Source organism: Anolis sagrei, chromosome 1 (assembly GCF_037176765.1).
Source record: "Anolis sagrei isolate rAnoSag1 chromosome 1, rAnoSag1.mat, whole genome shotgun sequence".
Lineage (NCBI taxonomy): Eukaryota > Metazoa > Chordata > Lepidosauria > Squamata > Dactyloidae > Anolis > Anolis sagrei.
Window position 1 is genome coordinate 255,235,867 of NC_090021.1, and position 18,595 is coordinate 255,254,461.

At 37.1% G+C, this 18,595-nt stretch overlaps 1 protein-coding gene across 12 annotated transcripts in view; it reads right to left on the reverse strand.

The window, feature by feature from the left end:
• PPFIBP2 (PPFIA binding protein 2) overlaps positions 1 to 18,595 on the reverse strand; it is a 150,199-nt gene that overhangs the window by 23,605 nt on the left and 107,999 nt on the right. For 9 of the 12 annotated variants that reach the window (XM_067462673.1, XM_067462677.1, XM_060766642.2 and 6 more), the window contains 10 exons: positions 15,685 to 15,777; positions 15,098 to 15,206; positions 13,461 to 13,493; positions 10,408 to 10,469; positions 7,614 to 7,689; positions 4,445 to 4,551; positions 4,293 to 4,357; positions 3,798 to 3,863; positions 2,321 to 2,381; positions 821 to 862 (listed from right to left, as the gene is read on the reverse strand). In XM_067462673.1, coding sequence (XP_067318774.1) covers positions 821 to 862; positions 2,321 to 2,381; positions 3,798 to 3,863; positions 4,293 to 4,357; positions 4,445 to 4,551; positions 7,614 to 7,689; positions 10,408 to 10,469; positions 13,461 to 13,493; positions 15,098 to 15,206; positions 15,685 to 15,777 — 714 coding nt within the window. The remainder of the gene's footprint in view (positions 1 to 820; positions 863 to 2,320; positions 2,382 to 3,797; positions 3,864 to 4,292; positions 4,358 to 4,444; positions 4,552 to 7,613; positions 7,690 to 10,407; positions 10,470 to 13,460; positions 13,494 to 15,097; positions 15,207 to 15,684; positions 15,778 to 18,595) is intronic. The other 3 variants (XM_067462676.1, XM_067462679.1, XM_067462678.1) reach the window with 2 other exon arrangements.

Genomic DNA, 18,595 nt, shown 5'->3' on the forward strand with positions numbered 1-18,595 from the left:
TTCAGAGTGACAGAAATTATTGTGGCATTTGAGAAGGACCACCACAAGTAAAACACAAAGACCTGTGGGCAAGGCCTCATTCTGAGGCAAAGATCTGAATAATGTACATGAGTAGGAATGAACCATGGTAAAATCTAGAACAGTGGTTGCCAACCTGTGGGTCGCCAGATGTTTTGGCCTACAACTCCCAGAAATCCAAACATCAGGTAAACTGACTGAGATTTTGGGAGTTGTAGGTAAAACATCTGGAGACCCACAGGTTGACAACCACTGATCTAGAATGATGAATACAATGGCAAATAGCACTGATGTGAAAAAAGCACGCCACAACAACATGCACCGCATTATTTCTTTCTTCTTCTTCAACTTATCACTTCATATTCAGTCTGGAAGGAAAATGCCACATGACTTATAATTACCACTTCCACCTATATGTCCATTTATTTGTAGTACCTAGTCAGTTACGCTCTTTGGAGGAATAGGGAAATGTTGGGCAGTTGACAAGGCACCAATGTTTACTTCCAGCTCTTCTACTGATTCAAAAAGTATGCTATAATATCTCAATCTTTAGACATATAGGTATTTGATGTACCTTCATCCTTCTCCAATCTCTTTAACCCAAGGGAAATTTTCTTTAAACTTCTCAATTTATTACAATAACTACTATAACAAAGCTAAAATTGAAACCTTAACAAGTTTGCTCAAAGCATCAGCTCACAAATATGCATAAATATACATTAAAAGTGACAAAAGGGACAAAAAAGAACGATACGATAAAAATGATTTTTAGAATGTAAATGTTAAAATGGAGTTAATATACCTCTTTCTCTACATCACGTTCTATTGGTTTCACATCTACATGCTAGGAAGTTGCAGAGAGGACAATTTCAAAGTGTAAAGGAGAGAAAGTAACAAACACATGTTAGTGTAAACATATAGTAGTAACATTTTTAGTTTGATTTCTAAAGATGTTTTGGAAAAAAACAATAGGTTTATTTTCTCCTTAATATACAATCCCATGCCACATAGACATTGGTGTGCATCTCCTGTCCCTTTCCAATTTTTAAATATAGCTAAATTCAGCTTCTATTGAAATCAACAGAATTTGTGCCAGTGACTTCTATAGGTTGTGTTCTGGATCCAAGGAAATGAATCCAAATTCTGAGACAGAACAGATGTTTAACCACTTGCTATAATAACTGACCACGTGGCAAACTGCATTATGTTGGGTTACTCACGTTTGCCAAATGTGCATGAGAGATGAGCAAAATCCCACTAAACTTGACTTCACTTCCATGAAATGGATATAACATTTGGATAGTTTGTCTATGCAAAGTGTACCACATGCATAGATCCCTCTGAATTTGAGGGATGAAGAACATACTTTATTCCATTTAGATCACATATGCTGTATTCCACATATAAATGGAGATGATAATGCCCAATGAATGGAAATCTTGCGGGTCCTCTGTTCCACCTTAAATTTAAGTTCATCCACTTTTTCAAATGCGTTTATGTAGGATAGATAAGCAAAGCAGAGTTGAGCTGAAATGCTGGTAAAAAATGTCTCTCCACATTTGAGTTTTTGACTTTTGCAAATTTGGTTATTCATGGATTTGATTTAAGGGGTCTTCTCTAGGAATTTCTAGGTCTTCCAATACGATTCTATAGTTAGCTTTTAGCAGAAGGTTAACATAGCGTCATGCTGGAGAAACTAGATATTCCTAGAGAGATGTTCTCTCAGATAAAAAGAAAACACCCAGCAATGTCTTTATTTGTGATTTTTCACTTTCATTGGGGGCCCTTGTGCTTGTAACCCCCGAGATTGTTGATGGCCATCTACATTTCTGTCTTGTGCACAACAGGAGAAGAACTGTATTTTCTATAGCAACAAGGAGAAAATAGACCTTTGAATTATAGAATAACTACAGAAGTTAGTCCTTCATTCATTGGCCACTGACAATACCACAACATAAGGCATTTTGAAGTTAACCACAGAGCTTCTGGATGTTATTACACTCATAAGACACCTTCAAATGGAATTAATGTGTACAAAACAACTCAAAATTCTGACTTGCATTACAAGGGTATATTGGAGAGAACACCTTACATTGGTTAGTTTGCTGGAACCACATCGAAATATTTTTGGGTTTGCTATTCCCATTTCCTAATTATATAAATAATTATTTATATTATTTTATTTTAATCACAAAGATCAAATAAAATCAGAATTACTCAGCAATAAAAAAAATTCAGTATGCTGCACTATACATTAAGTCACCTGCATATATCTTAAATAAAAACAAGGTATTTAGCAAACCTTTTCCAAGGATTCACTTTGCAAGTCTTCTAGACTACTTGATATTTTTTTATGTGGCACCCTTAAAAGGAGAAAGACAATAATTTACATGAAAGAGTTCAAGCAACATGAAACACACAGAGTCACAAACAACAAACAAATTACAAGACCCTAACATTCCTGAACTAGAAGTAACCGCAAACTGACATTTCACAGTTTTTCTGTCACTATCACATCAGCACCAATCTTAAGGTTTGGATGGAGTACAGTTCCTACCAGCATAAGTGTTGCAATTGTGCCTCATCGCATTTAAAAGGTATGTATGTGCATAATATTTACTAAACCATATATTAGTGATCAGCAAACCAAGTAGGAGCATCACTGGTATTATAATGTTGCATGCTCATGGGTCAGCAAGCATGGCATTTCTAGATGTAATGGAATATGTATAGAGATTTTACAGTAGTAAAGCTGCTAGACTGATTTTCCAACTGGAAGTTAAACCAAAGTGGAGAATGCAATTAACTACTATGTTCTACTAAACTAGGGGTGTGAAAACCAAATGAAACCCAAGACCATCTTTGCAGATGTCTTTTCTTGACTGACTCCTTCCTTCCTAAAACACTTTTTATCCCTGTCCCCCAAGACACCACTAGAAGGTCTTATTGGCCCTTTCTTTCAAGTCAGTGATATCTCCCAGTCTGAAAAAAAAGACTCCCATAGGTAGAAAACAGGTGGGAGGAGTTGTATGGTGTAAAATGGCTAATTGCACTGAGAGGCTGAAATGGCAGGGCAGGGCAGGGCAGGGACAGCCTGTATGGTCCATGGTGAGGGTGGATACAGTTGGCAATTCCTAAAAGATGTCCAGGCCTGTACTAAATAGTCAGTACTACATTGATTTGTGCTGTCTTTCAACTAAGAAATGACCTTCAACCGATAAAACATAAAATAAATACAAATGAAGTTAAACTCCAAAAAGCAGTTCAAAAGGTCAATGAAACGTGTATGTATCAGTAAAAGAAAGCAATGCCACAATCCACTCAGCAGCAATCTGGTGTACCTGAGTGGAAAGGGTCACTGTGTGGCAATGGAAAAAAGACAAAAAGAAGACCAATCACCCATGAGCACAAGCAATTATGGTCTAACTATTGACATCCTTTGGGGAAAAGCCTCTTTCAGTTCAACTGAGTAAGGTAAAGGTAAAGGTTTTCCCCTGACATTAAGTCCAGTCATGTCTGACTCTGGAGGTTGGTGCTCATATCCATTTCTAAGCCGAAGAGCCGGCATTGTCCGTAGACACCTCCGAGGTCATGTGGCTGGCATAGCCTAAATAATAGGGAGTAGCATAGCCTAAATAAAGTAGGATAGTTTTGGTGCATTAGAACAGGTTGGTCCCTTTGAACTGGGTCAGCGGTCACATATTTTGCAAGAAAAACAGGTATTATTTGAAATTACCTTGCATACTTTGACTAGAAGTGTCCAAATATATTGTTCTTACCTATTTTGGAATTCCAGGCTTTCTCCATTTGTTGAAAATTTATTTTCAGAAACTGGAGAGCTTCCACTGTTAATAGTTATGATAAACAACAGACAGGCATTTAGAGAACATTTGTAAGACACATTCCCAAACTATCCCACTATGTTTCATTGCATCTGGTCAAACAAAATTTTGCAACAACATGAAATTCATTCAGGAGGCTCAAGTCTATGAAAGCCTATGCTACCAACTTTGTTCTCTCATTCTCTAAGGTGATACAAAATACCGTTACAGAATTTGCTTCTGTTTTTTGCAATTTTATACCAAGTTAAAATAAACTGACCTGTGGTGCAGAAATAAAAAGTTTCTGATAGAAAATATTTGTAAAGAATTAACACATGTTTGGATTGAAAGAACAAGAACAAAATCTGAAATGTTCTGGCCTTTTCAACTGAGTTTGAATGCATAATCAAAATAACAGTGATTTATAAAGAAAAATGTGGTACAAGATCTTGCCTGATTTCCAGTACTTTCTGTGGTGGTGGAAACAGTGTAGATGGGGTCATTTCCCATGGAAATACCTGTGCAAAAAGATTTAAATATACTGAAAACAAACGCCACAACAATCTGTGTAAAAAATGGAGGAAAGGAAAAATCAACCAACCAACCTCTGGTTTAAAGTTTTCCATTTGCGCCTTATTAATTGGACTCCATTTTCTTAAAGTTGCCTCAAGATCATCATCACTGCTAACAGATAAAACTCTTTCCGATGTTCCTGAAAGGAATAAACAGTTTAAATCTCTGTGTGGGTGAAATGCTAGGTTTTTTAAAAAAAAGAAAATGTCACTATAGTCATGAACATATTTAACCTCAAGTAAAATCAAGCCATTCATATTTGAAATTTCTTGAAATGTAGAAAGGATGCAACACATGAAGTAAAGTAACTATGTTATGTAATCATTAAGTACTTATGTCTCTTGCTGATCATTAAAGCAACTTGTTCCGTGGGGAGATGCCGTGTATAGTACACATTCCAACTTCACAAACTATAGAAGGTATATCTCCAAAAATGATAGAAAATAATTTAGAACTGAGAGTGGTTAAAAGATTTCTGATACACAAAAATGAAGCATAATCTTAAGCATATTAAGAACCAATTCATGTAAAACAAGTCAACAATTTTAATCATCCTTTGCAACACAACTGATGTAGCTCCATAAAGTAAATGCAATAGAATGTCTATGTCTGCAAATCACAGCCCTAAATCCCTCTAAATTCTAGGGGAACTCTGTACTATTTGTGAAGATGAAAGAACTGCTCAAATTATTTTCCATATTGTTCTATAAAGACAGATTTCTTTCTCTCTCTCTCTCTCTATATATATATAAGCCAAATGTTCTGTAGTTAATTATAGTAAACTAGGTCACAACGCATTTTGTGTCAAGTGTGCTCTTTAAACTTACATGATGTCACTGGAAAATATAAATGTGTGGAACAAAATATTGCCTAATACCATGAATTTGACATATTATGCTCTGAGAAATGTGGGATTAGGTTACAAAACAGGAAAATTACTTCCAGCTTTTCATATATCTTTTGTGTAGTCTGAAAAAAGGATAGCAATTTAATATTATTTTCATGCTAGACCTATTATTAAGAAGATGTAAAGGAGGGTTAGGTTGGTCTTAATTAATATCACATGATAGGAAAGCTGATAGTTTGAAATAGTTTCTCAGCTTCCAATTTTTATCATCTTAGGAAACAGTCCCATCTTTAGCAAAAGCTGTGTTTATACACCTAAAAGCTACTTAGTCATATCAAGTGGGGACTGTGTGTGTTTTTTTTAAAATCAGGGTTGAAAGAGTAAAAATTAGCCTTGTAAATCCATTTATCTCATCACTCCCATACGGAATTGATAAAGGGAGAGCGTCTCTTGGGATTTAAATAATTCTGATGTGTGTATGTATGTATCGAACACAGAGTTCAAAGGACGCTGTCCTGGCCTCCATCTTTGAAGACAACTTTAAAAATTGCCTTTCTGTGTGTTCACTTCTCTTCTTGGCTGCTTTATCCTAAATGCAGACAGGAAGTATAATATTTTATGCAGCTGTCTAGTCAGGCATGGAAAAATGCTAAAGGAGGCACATTTTCTTTTCTTTTTAAAAATCCAACTCTAATAACTTTATTACGTCTTCTTCAAAGTGACAGAAAGTTGCATGACCAAATAAGGATAAACAGTCTGAGATATGCTTCAGTAGTGGGAAATAAATTAATTCTCTCTAATGGTTTTTTAGAATCCCATATTTATCGTATCAGGAGCGAATCAAGGATACAGCTGTAATGTATTTGAAAAAAGAAACAACACAAAGTTTAAAAACCTGGCATTACATTAAATGTTCTTTGACCAGTAACTGGCCACTTTGGGTGTCTCCTGGTATAAGGAGGTCCCATGAATCCCATGAAATCACAAAATGCCTGCAACATTACCCACCTAGGCACACAAGAAATTGCTTTACGATGAATCAAGCCATTGTTTTGCTGCTTGGCAATATGGCCAATGCAGACATGGTGTCTAATCCATGCCCTGCTGCGTGCATGTTGCTTAATAACAAATAGAATGTATTTAGGAATCTCATCGAACTTACTAACCCAGGTGAAATAGGATTTTAAAAGTGTACTACACTGTCCTTTATAGGCCCTCCCTATATAGGCCTGCAACTCTCATCATTTCTATGCCTTTTTTTCATGTCAGGAGCAACATGAGAAACTGCAAGTTGCTTCTGGTGTGAGAGAATTGGCCGTCTGCAAGGACATTGTCCAGGGGACGCCCAGATGTTTTACCATCCTGTGGGAGGCTTCTCTCATGTCCCCACATGAGAAGCTGGAGTTGACAGGTGGGAGCTCATCATTCAAACCGCCAACCTTTCGGTGAGAAGTCCTGCTGGCACAAGGGTCTAACCCACTGCACCATCAGAAGCTTTATTTCGAAGCTGATTTGTGCTGGTGAGAACCACATTCTAACATCATCTGGAGGGCCACAAGCCATCCACACCTTCAGTAATGAGCAACTGTTGGCAAAACCTGTTGCACACAAAAAGCACTGCATAACAGGAACCTGAAGTTCAAAGAGCTGCACAACATTTCAGCAAGTACCTGGATTTACGGCTATTTGACTGCAAACTAAGGTTCTGCATTTATAACAACTTAGCCACGTTCACAAGCAAATAATTCCAGATGACCAGCAATTTTTTTTTATACTGGTGAATTACAAGCTCTAAACATTGCATTTTCATGCCCAACAACCAGGGAGCAAAACATGGAGAAATTGGCCAAAAAGGTAGTGCTATCAGTCTGATTCAAGTCATAAACACAAATAGGAAATCACTTCCGTAGATGATACATGCATCTGCCCTGCCTTTGTCAGTGGAAGCTACAGATTTGTCCTTGCAGGAAAGAATACTATTCATCCATTGGCAAAACTTTCAGAGGAATCCCATAAGTTTTCTTATACAGCCAGCTGTATCAAGCCATGGTTGAGTTGGATAAAGTCAAGAACAAGGAGGAAGACAGCAATTCAAAATTCCTCTGAAAAAGGGTTCCTACAGCCCCACACCCCATATCTTGCTTGGCTGAAGGGTTACGGAGTGGCCAGGGATTTTCAACAAAATCTGAATGCAGAATTGATCTACCTGTAACTTTAATCACCTTTTAGTGGACATTATATATCTGCTTCACTTCAGGGACACTCCTTTGGGTATGGAATACAATGACACATAAATGTAGGTCACAAGACTTCGGAAGTGAACTTCCATGCAGTGTACTATCCATTAATTATACCTTGTACTGCTATCATGATCTCTTTCACCCTTCGGTACTGGCTCAGCAAAACAGTTAACTCTTCTATCCGACGATCCTAAATGAAACAAAGAGAAAATAAATGAAACTGACATATAGTTCCAAAATATCAAATCTTTTTATTTGTTGGGGATGACATAATGCCAATGAGACTTTTTCTACTCGCTGAGGTTGTGGAGATGCTATGTGAAAGATTATGCACCCCCACCACTGGTGACACAGTGGGTTAAACCCCTGTGCCGGCAGGACTGAGGACCGACAGGTTGCAGGTTTTAATCCAGGGAGAGCTCGGATGAGCTCCCTCTATCAGCTCCAGCTCCTCATGCGAGGACATGAGAGAAGCCTCCCACAAAGATGGTAAAACATCAAAGACATCCGGGCGTCCCCTGGGCAAAGTCCTTGCAGACGGCCAATTCTCTCACAGCAGAAGCAACTTTCAGTTTCAGAAGTTGCTCCTGACACAACAATCCCCCCCCCCCCCCAAACCCAATATATATATTTGTGGACTCGATGCTGCTAATCAATCTTTTGTTGCCTGTACTGATGATGACGACATTATCACCACACCCATGTAAAGCAACAGAGTGACTTTGGACAAGTCACACATTCTCAGTTCCAGTAAACCCTATGATAGGTTTGCCTTATGCTCCCCACAAATCTGAGGTTTGGGGAGAGCTCTAGTGATGTCATTGAGTACCAGCCCGCTGTTCACAGCTTGTCATTCAAACACAGAGTTGGATTATATTTTGTTTGAAAATTAAGACAGAAATATTATCTAAAGCAGCTGTTTCCAGATCATGGCTTAAATAAAATGATGTTATTTCTTCTCACTGATTTAGTGAGATGAGATTAGAAACTTTTCATCTAACCTGCTTCCTTCTAGTCATAAGGTAGATAAAGAACAAAGTGGAAGGTGAGCCCTAGCATCACAATAACTGGGAGAAAACTTGCTAAACAAACATATAACCACCTTGCAGATAATCTTTGTATGTTGTAGCAAAATATTAATTAAACCCTGCAAACTGTAGCAAACTGCTGCTGCATAGCTGAACTGGATATCTATATTCAGTCCTTTCCTGTTGCCCAGAGATGAACCCACCAAAAATGTTGATCAAGGGCAGCCTGAGATTTGACAATTCTATATAGTTAGTTCTATATTGGGTTTGGAATTGTTTGTGGCTTTGTGAGCCTAACATTTTCCTCTATTTCTTGGAAAGATGTGTACATAGGACCCTCTTCTGTACAAAAACATAACATAAGACTTGCAACATTGTGGTAACAATATTTTGGAAACAGAAACAGTAATCTGTTACAGTAAAATGATACTCATTCTCTTCCCTGCAGTTGCCTTAAAATGTTATGCGACTGCTACAGAAGCATGAAAATTGATAAAAAATGAAATGAAAAAAATGAATGATACAATTTCCCCAAGACATGTTTATTGGGGGATGGGTAGTTTGCACACACATTTTCTCTGAGATAGGAAACATTCCTAGGGCGAGATCCAGCTTGAGTATGGGCACCTTGTTTGGCAGAACTAAGCTGTCATTTCCTCCCCTTCTCACTGGACATCACCTGCTTTATGTCATTTCCAGTAACTGAAAATTGAGAGGGGTCAATATGGTTCTGTGATTAAGTTCTCACCATGGCACTTCCTTCATGAAAATAGGTGTGACAAGAAGATGTGAGTCACAGGAAACTTTACGATATCAGGGTGTGTAGCCTAATAAACTAGTTATACTAATAATGGGAGAGCCAGATTATGAAGCCGGATAATTATGATTTCTTCATGCTGGGCAAAAAAATAACCAAATCTTGCAAACCACAAACTTCTTTTTTTAATGCCTCTTTTCTTCTAGTATTTTATTTTATTCACATTCAGTCTTTCTCATTATAAGGGGGCAGCTGGAATCTTCAGACGTATTCGACACAATACAAAGAGACGAAATATGTATTGTCAAAGGCTTTCATGGCCGGAATCACTCAGTTCTTGTGGTTTTTTTCGGGCTATATGGCCATGTTCTAGAGGCATTTCTCCTGACGTTTCGCCTGCATCTATGGCAAGCTTCCTCAGAGGTGAGGTCTGCTGGAGCTGGGAAAAAAGGGGTTTATATATCTGTGGAATGACCAGGGTGAGACAAAAGGCTTTTGTAAGTTGGGCTAGGTGTGAATCTTTCAACTGACCACCTTGATTAGCATACAATGGGCTGACTGTGCCCGGAGCAAACTCTTCTTGAAAGGTGATTAGATGTCCCTGCCTGAAAAATGATTTTTCATTTTTATACTGATTTTGTGATTATTAGTCACTTCAAATCTTTAATCAAATCCATGGCAACTGAAAACAGGTGAAAAAGTGGAGAAAATAGAGGATTGATGTTGTTTGTCCCTATTTATAGTCCCTCTCTCAATATCATCAGGAAGCAAGCTGCTTGCAGTTGTAAACAAGACAGAAGGGATGACGTAGCTATAATTAGTCTACTGATTCAATTCTTTAAAGCCCACTGTAGACATTGAGCAGCTGCACCAACAAGGATGACCTGCATGTCCCCCTCCTACCAGTCAGCTATGGTGTGTTGAGCAGTGACTGAAAGGACAAGTAGCGGCAGCCTGATATCTAAGGTGGGTTTTGAGGAGGGGACATTTGAGGTGGTGGCAATGGTACACAGTTGTAAAAGTGAATTGCAAAATTAACAAGGTTGCAAATTCAGCTCTCAACACTGTAAATATTGAACAGGATACCAGATACCATTTGCAATGCCCTTTACTGTTTCCTTACCTTTTCTTCATTTGCAGCTAGTAATGATTCCATTCCCACTTTCAAACGTTGTACCTCTTGATCTAAACAAAAGGTTTCAGAAAACATTTTCATATGCCATTGTTTCAAAGCAGGCATACTTATGGTAATCTTCAGAGGACAAGAAATAAAATGGACCAAGAACAGTGAATACACTGACTATCTCTTCCTTTATTTAGATTACTAGAAGTGGTAACTGCTTCAGTGACAGGCAATCCATGTGATCAGAGGTGGACCATGGTTCATGGACTGGTGTCAGTTCCCAAGCCATTGGCTTCTGGTTCCTGTTGAGTTTTCACGTAAGGAATAACAAAACTGTAGCCAACAAATATGATAGTGATTCCTCCTATAGTGAATAACTTCTTTCTAGTCCCCTACATCAAGCAGATTGTGTTTATAATAACAAATTATCATCAGACGACTGTCTGCCACTGCAGACAGTGTTTTTTAAATTTTAATTTAGAAATATGTATCTCACTCATGGTAACCAGGAAACACAAAATAAAAATTGTATCACAAATTGACAATAAAAGCTGTGAAAAGGTTAAGATGTTTTAGAGAAATTAAATGAAATATTCTTAAGGTTTTCCCACAAAAAAGAGATATTGGGACCCCATAATCGGAGAAAAGCAAAATGGTAAAGAAATAACTAACTAAAGCATTGGATCTCAACCTGCGAGCTACGGCCCAGCAGTGGTGTACGAGAACAAAAATCCGGTCCGTGAACCTCCTTCCTCCTTATTTATTTATTTATTTCTGTTCCTTTCTGCAGAGCTAACCAGCCCTGCCCCTTTTGGTACTAATGTTAGAGAGTGGTCCTTGGTCAAAATGGTCTTTGGTCAAGTGGTCCTGGTTCAAGTAGTCCCTGGTCAAAGTGGTCCCTGGTCAAAAAAAGGTTGGGAACCACTGAACTAAAGACAGTTCTATGATGACAAATAATGTGGTCTAAAACAGGCCAGCATTGTGGTGTAGTGGCTTGCCAGGGGCACCCTGAGCTGTCTCACATGGCACAGAACCATCTTTTTCCCTGTTTCTGCCATCTACACGAGCAACATACCTATGTTGCTCTTGTAGATGGCAGAAACAGGGAGAAAGAGGGCAGGACAACCATCTTGTGTCCCTGGGCTGCCTGAGCCCATGAAACACAGGAATGCTATTGGGACACCCATAGCTAGTTCTGCATAGGAACCAGCTGTAGGTATCTGCACTACTAGATCACAGGGAATGTCTGAATCCCAGTGCAGGGCTTTCTAGAGTTATTTGTAAACTGAGGTACAGCCGCATTAAGTGGCTTTCCACATGTTAATCTGGATCAGTCCACATATGTTTTGTAGCTACCCGCAGGCTGATCTGATCTCAAATCATCCTAAATGGCAAGTGCAGATGGGGTCTAAAAGGCTGGTTTCAAAATCAAGACATTATCTACTACCCTCTCCAAAAAACCAAAACACATTTCCTATATCTCACTATTTAAAGTGAAATATTAATATTACTCTCTAGAAACTTTGGAAATCATTAGATGTTATAAGGTAATACTTAAAATACAAATAAATATTAATGAGTATACTTCTGATTTTGTTTCTCTTTATCATATACATCTCTATTTAAACTAGAACAAACAAGGGAACATTCTATAGGTAAAATCAAATGTATATTTCAGCGGAATTGATTTCCTTTGTAGAATGAATTTCCTCTCCCTCCAGCCTGCATGAGCCCCCAAAATCTGTTTTAAAGTCACAATGCACAGCTGTGGGAGCAGATACGGAGTATATTGGGAAGGAGAGGAAAGGAATGTGTGTGAGTAGGAGCATACTTGTACAACATTTCAAAAAGGTGTTTCATTTTGTTTGTATCTGGGTCCACTTCCTGATCATACACAAAACCTATGTATCCGTTAGTAAACGTGTGGCTGATTTTCCATTGTGTACTGAAGCTCATTTGTAACTTAGGGATAGGTGCTTGTCTTAAAATCAGGTGTTGTAGTGGGTATGTCCGTTAAGTTTTGTATATGTCAGCTGGAGAGAATAACTTTGTCTGAAACCACTAGGCACTAATTCATCTAAATAGCTTGAGGAAAAAAGGCAGAGATGACAGTAGACTCAGAAAATGGTTTGATTACAGTAATTGTGCAAGCAATACACATTACCTACACATTTTACGTAAATCCCAGACTTAAAAATAATAATTGGTGAATCAACTTGTTCATATTCCAAAGGAATTTGCAAAGATGGCAAGGTGACACACAAGGAAAAAATAGCAAAATAATATGTGCACCCAAAATTATTAGTAGTCAAAATATTCAGGGGTTTTTTTTCCTAAAAGAAAGCAAAATATTAATTACCATTCAACTCAGTTTATCAAAGTAAAATAGAATTTTAGGAATGAGTGGAATAATTTGTGGATTATATATTTTAATTACACTTTGATATGATCTTGCATAGCCCCCCCCCCCCCAAAAAAAAAAACATAAAACAAAGCAGCACAGCACAGCAAGCAATGCACAAGCAACCAGACAGATTTAAATGAGAAAAGGCAAAAGTACATGTTAGGTTTTTAGAATTTGGATTACATTTTCATTATCACTTGCAGACTTTGAAATGACCTATGTCAAGAGATTAGGTTTCCTTCCCAAATATTAAGTGGTTTTCTCTCTCTCCTTTCTCATGAAAGAAATGAAAAACGTCAACTAGTCATATTTCAGAATAAACATTCCTTTTAAAAAGGAAAAAAATACCCCAAATATCTACATTCTTTACATACCACTATATAGAACTGGATTATATTTCAAATCTGAAATGTACTGCAGCCTGTCAACCTTGACACAGGAGGTTTAAAAGCCTGTTTTTGTTAACATGCATCCTTGATTGTGTAATTCTAATAACTGTCTGTTTGCTGTAAGCAGTAAGATATCCATCCTGTGTGTTATAATTTTGTCAGCCAAATGTAGAGGCACATTGAATGATTACTGCTGCAAAAGTGCACTTTAGCTATAATTTTTTGTGTGAGAGGTAATGAAGTGAAATCTTGAGGCTTACGTTTTTCTTTTAGCCTTCTCCTATACACTTCCTCTACGATAGGAAATGGAGAAATTCAAATAAAGTATGCAGGAAAAAAACACAGATATTAGATGCAATTTCATTAGATTATGCATTCAAGAATAACAGATATACCTTGGTATTACTGCTGAATTCTTATCAGCTTTCAAAAGTTGTCAAGAAAAGAGACTTTTTTTGTTATGTGAACACTACTAAGTTCATTTAGTTTCACTAACAATGCAACCCAATGTATGTTTATTCCTTAATGTGCGTTGGATGGTAGCATTACAGAGCTGCCCTAGGTGTTTTTTTTACTCAGAGGTTGTCTATGTTGAGATCAGTAGGATTTATTGTATGCCACCATATTCCTGGTTACTGGTTGTTGAGGTTAGTTTGATACACTTTTACGATGTTGTTATATTTTGCCATTTTCAATTGTTTTAATTAGATCGTTTATATTATATGTTATGTTTTTAACTGTGTTTTAGATAGTAAATGTTGTTGTATGTTGGGCTTGGTCCCCATGTAAGCTGCCCTGAGTCCCTTTGGGGAGAAGGTGGTGGGTTGTAAAATTAAAGTATTATTATTATTATTATTATTATTATTATTATTATAGCAGTAGTAGTTATGATTATGATTTATACTATCAATGAGCAGGGCATGTCACAGAAAATTTAACTGGTTGGATGTTTAGGATTACAAACTAGGGCACTTAAAGCATTTGATTGTGAAACCACTTGGAACAAACTACAAAGACTTCAGTGGACTTCAGCAAGAATTGTGGTTGTTACAATGTCCAACATGTTAGAAGAACAGTATATTCTAGTAATACACAAACACGTTATTATACCAACCATGCACATACAGAACAAATAACTAAAATTAATGTCTACTATCAAAAGCGACATAATTCCTAGTGTGTGTCAAGACATCTTTGACTAATCCACCAACAAGTAAGTTTTTACCTTTTTGGAAGTACAGGTAGTCCCCTAGTTATGAACAAGATAACTTCTGTAGGTTTGTTTCTAAACTGAATTTGTTTGTAAGTCGGAACAGGTACATTTTTAAGTGTAACTCCAGTCTATGTCCATATATATACACACACATGTATACACACATGTATTAACATTATATACACACATATTAGCTTTGGATAGCATAGGGAAGGGTTAACACTCATGGTGTTTGTTTTGATGTCCGTGCCCTTGTTCAGAAGACTTCACCTCACTTTCTGTCCCTGTGAGAATTGGCTTTTTAAAATTTTTGCTTCCTGTGGAAACAGGGATTGGTGATAAAGCTTCAGTGGAGACACCTTTTCCCTATGACAACTCTTTCAGGAGTGAATTTCTCTCCCCAGGGCTAGATTTCTCACTTTCGTTTGTATCACCCCTGTTCTAAACTATGAGTACATACTTCAGAATGACCACTGACAGATAATCAAATCAGAATATAGGGACAAACCTTTGTTGTGACTAAATTTAGGAATGTTTTAAAGAACTTTACATGGAAACAGTAAGCAGTGGCTGTTTATATGACTGAAAAATATGGTGCACAAAATGGGGAAGAATGGGGTCAACAGAAATGACCTGCATATTTTAATAAGCAATGTTGCTATTTATGTATCCCTTCATTATTACCTCTTTCTGCAATTTCATTATTTGATGATGTCCTCGAGATTTGACTCTGTAGTCGTTCAATTTCTGAGTCTTTTAGTGCTAATTGTTCCTGAAGTTGTGCTATTTCAGCCTGAAACAATAGAACAATATTAGTTTTCTGTTCATTTCTGTCTCTTACCAAAAAGATGTAAACATACAAGCATTAACTATGGACAAATTTTTCAAGTGCATGTTAGAACCTGCCCAGTCACTGCCAAATTATTTTTAGCACCACACTAAACTAGAAATATAAACTTCCATTTCTCTTAAGTAAAAACTTATTTCCTTCTAAGTAGAACTGTGTCTTAACATTAGTTGCAGAGGTGATACCAATATAGCAAGAATGCTTTTTCTCAAGTTAGTAAAACAGATGCTTCTTTTTAGCAGAAAAAAATGAATAAATTAACAAAAATGTTCCCCATGATTGCAAAGCGATGGCAGGTTTGAGAGAAACGATTGTAGTGAGCACCAGCACGGTGAACTCACAGGTATCTCCCTCCCTTTCTCTCCTGAGTATATCAGAAGAGATTTTATCTACATAATATGTGAAACAGGGTTGTGTTGCTTACTTTAGTTGCTTTCAATTTCCATTCATACTGAGTCCTTTCGTTTTCCAGCTCTTCAACTTTAATTTTTAGATGTTTCAGTTCTTGTAACAAATTCTGCAGAGGGGAAAAAAGACAAATTTATTTAATTGAAGATATCAGGCACATGGGTAAAACCACCTAGTGAGCACTATCATCTCTATACAACAATACTCTCCCAAGCGAGACTTCTATATGACTCATCTTCATCTGTCAGCCTATTAAAATGACTTCGTTCTTTTCTGTAAGTTTAAGAATTTCAAGAAAAGGAGAATGTCTGAGATCACCACATCTCTGCCAGTTCTGTTCTGCTAATGAAACAGTCAAAGGTGGCAGAAGGGGGAAACTGCACTGGTATAAAGGAAGAAAAAGGCAGTGGTGGCAGAAGGAGAATGTCATCTGTGGTAAGACAAACATTTCTCAAATGCTGACTCCAGAAGTGGAGATCTACAGAGGCAGCACACTATGGGAGCGATGGCTTGACAACTGCCTATCCCATGTCACTGGTGACTGTCTCCCCACACTCCCCAGCAGATTGTTTCCATGGGAAATTAGGAATGCAAGAAACAGGCAGCTTTGGGCTGGGATCCTATTTTTTGGTTGTCACTGCCTGTCTGCATGAACACAAAATGTAATGCTGCTTTTGTTATGAATTGCTACATGAGTAGTTACCACTACAAGATCTTAGACAATATAATGAACAGGACTTGACTAAATTTGAGGAAATAGTATATTAGATCCTATCATTAGGAGAGAAAGCATCTCCTTACCACTCTCCCAAAAGAAACAACCCACCATAAAGCAACAAAAAAAGGAAGTTGCACAATATAGGCACAATTCAGGTGCCTATATTGTGCATTAGCAATCTTTATGGAATCATGTTGTGGGCTTGCACATTCCATTCTTTTCCTTACACCAGGTGTCTCGATTCTTTCTCTGTGTTGTGGTGGTCTAATCTATCTGATTGGAAATCATGGTAGGAACTTATTTTGTAAATCAAGTTTCAAGGCAATCCTCTTTAATGCCAATTGCCAACCAAAGAACATGTAGCCAGCCAACTAATTTAATCTCTTGGATTACATCAAAAAGGCAAAACAGAATGAAGAAAAAGGCTTCCTGGCCTCATTTTGAGTGGCAAAACTCTTCCCTCACATCCAATTTTTCCAGTCATCACCTTTTGTAAGCACATTATTGTCAAATCTGGAGAGGCTGAGTTTTTTTAGAGGGAATCTTTCCCAGTAATTTGTCTCTTAAATTAATATTATTTATATTTTTAATTATTTCATTATTACCAATGGTAAAAAAAGCAGTTTGCCTTTACATAATATCAAAAAAGTATCATTTCAATGCTCAGTATTTCCACAGCTATGGAATTATGACAAGTAAAGGAACTGCTTTTAATTTGGCATATGGAACAGAGCCGGCCAAATAACAGATCCAAGCAGAAGGTGACACGCTGGAAGCTTTTTAAAAATTCCAGCTACAAGTCTATTGTTTTTAACTGGACACATTATTCCTTTTTAGTTTCTCTTCTTCCAAACAGAAGTTCTTTTTTTAAAAAATAGTTTTTTATTGATATTTCTTTTAAAAAAGAGACAATTACAAACATCTAAGGAACATTAAACAGTATACAGTGTATCCAGACAGAAGAAAAAGAGGGAGGGAAAAAAAAAAAACCCCAACAAACCGACATACAAGAAGGAATACATTAAATAATCCGACAAGCCCTGACCACCCTCACCTTCAGACAGACAAAAAACATGAAACATGAAACAACAGTAACACATATAGACTTCCAGATCCCCCCAAAGTTGCATAACCTCTCTTTTATACTTGTTGATTTTGATATTCTCTATAAATATCTATATTTTTCTTTTCTTTCATTTGGTTGTTTTCTTTTCTCTCTTCCTTTCTTTCTTATCTTTTTGAGTCTCCGTTTTCTTTTTGAATTTACCTTTGAGAATCTCTTAAAAGTCACTAATATGGATCTCTTTATTTTCTTTTTTGATATAATCTATAAATTTTGTCCAGTCCGTTTTTTGGTAGTTCTTATCGTTTTGTGCCAATCTTTCAGTGAGCCTATCCATATTTAGAATATCCATGACTTTCAGTTGCCATTGTTCCTTGGTGGGTATCTCTTTCGTTTTCCATACTCTGGCCAGAATTGTTCTTGCCGCTGTTGTCATGTAAAAGAAAAGTTTATCTACATTTTCCTCCATCTTACTGTCTGTTATACCTAATAAGAAGGTCTCTGGTTTTAATTTAATTTTTGTCTGTAAGATGGTCTCTATTTGTTTTCCTATTCGGCGCCAGTATTCTTTAACTTTCTTGCACTTCCACCACATGTGGATGAAATTCCCCGTTTTTTCCCCGCATTTCCAACATTTTTCTCCTGTTTTTCCTTTGTTGATCTTTGCTAATACTTCTGGTGTTAAGTGCCATCTATAGAATAACTTGTACCAGTTTTCCTTTATTTCTGCTGCATACGAGTACTTCAGCTTTTTCCGCCATATTTTCTCCCACTCTGCCATGGATATTGGTCTCTCTACATCTCTAGCCCACTGCACCATGTTGCTTTTTACCTGTTCTGTTTCCGTATTCCATATTAGTAGTTGTTTGTAAATCCTACTTATCCTTTTTGTGTCTATTTTTATCATCTTGTCCCAGAATCCCTCCTTTATTTCAAAGCCTATTTTTTATCTATGTTGAAGTTTTCCCTAATTTGGAAGTAATGATACCATGAAATAGTTGGATCCAGTATCCTTAATTCTTCCAGTGACTTAAGTGTCGCTCCCTGTGTGTTTATTTTCAGTAGTTGTTTGTATATTAGCCATTTATCTCGGGGTATTTCTTTAATATGGTTGGCCTCATTGGGTGAGAACCATAGTGGTGTTCT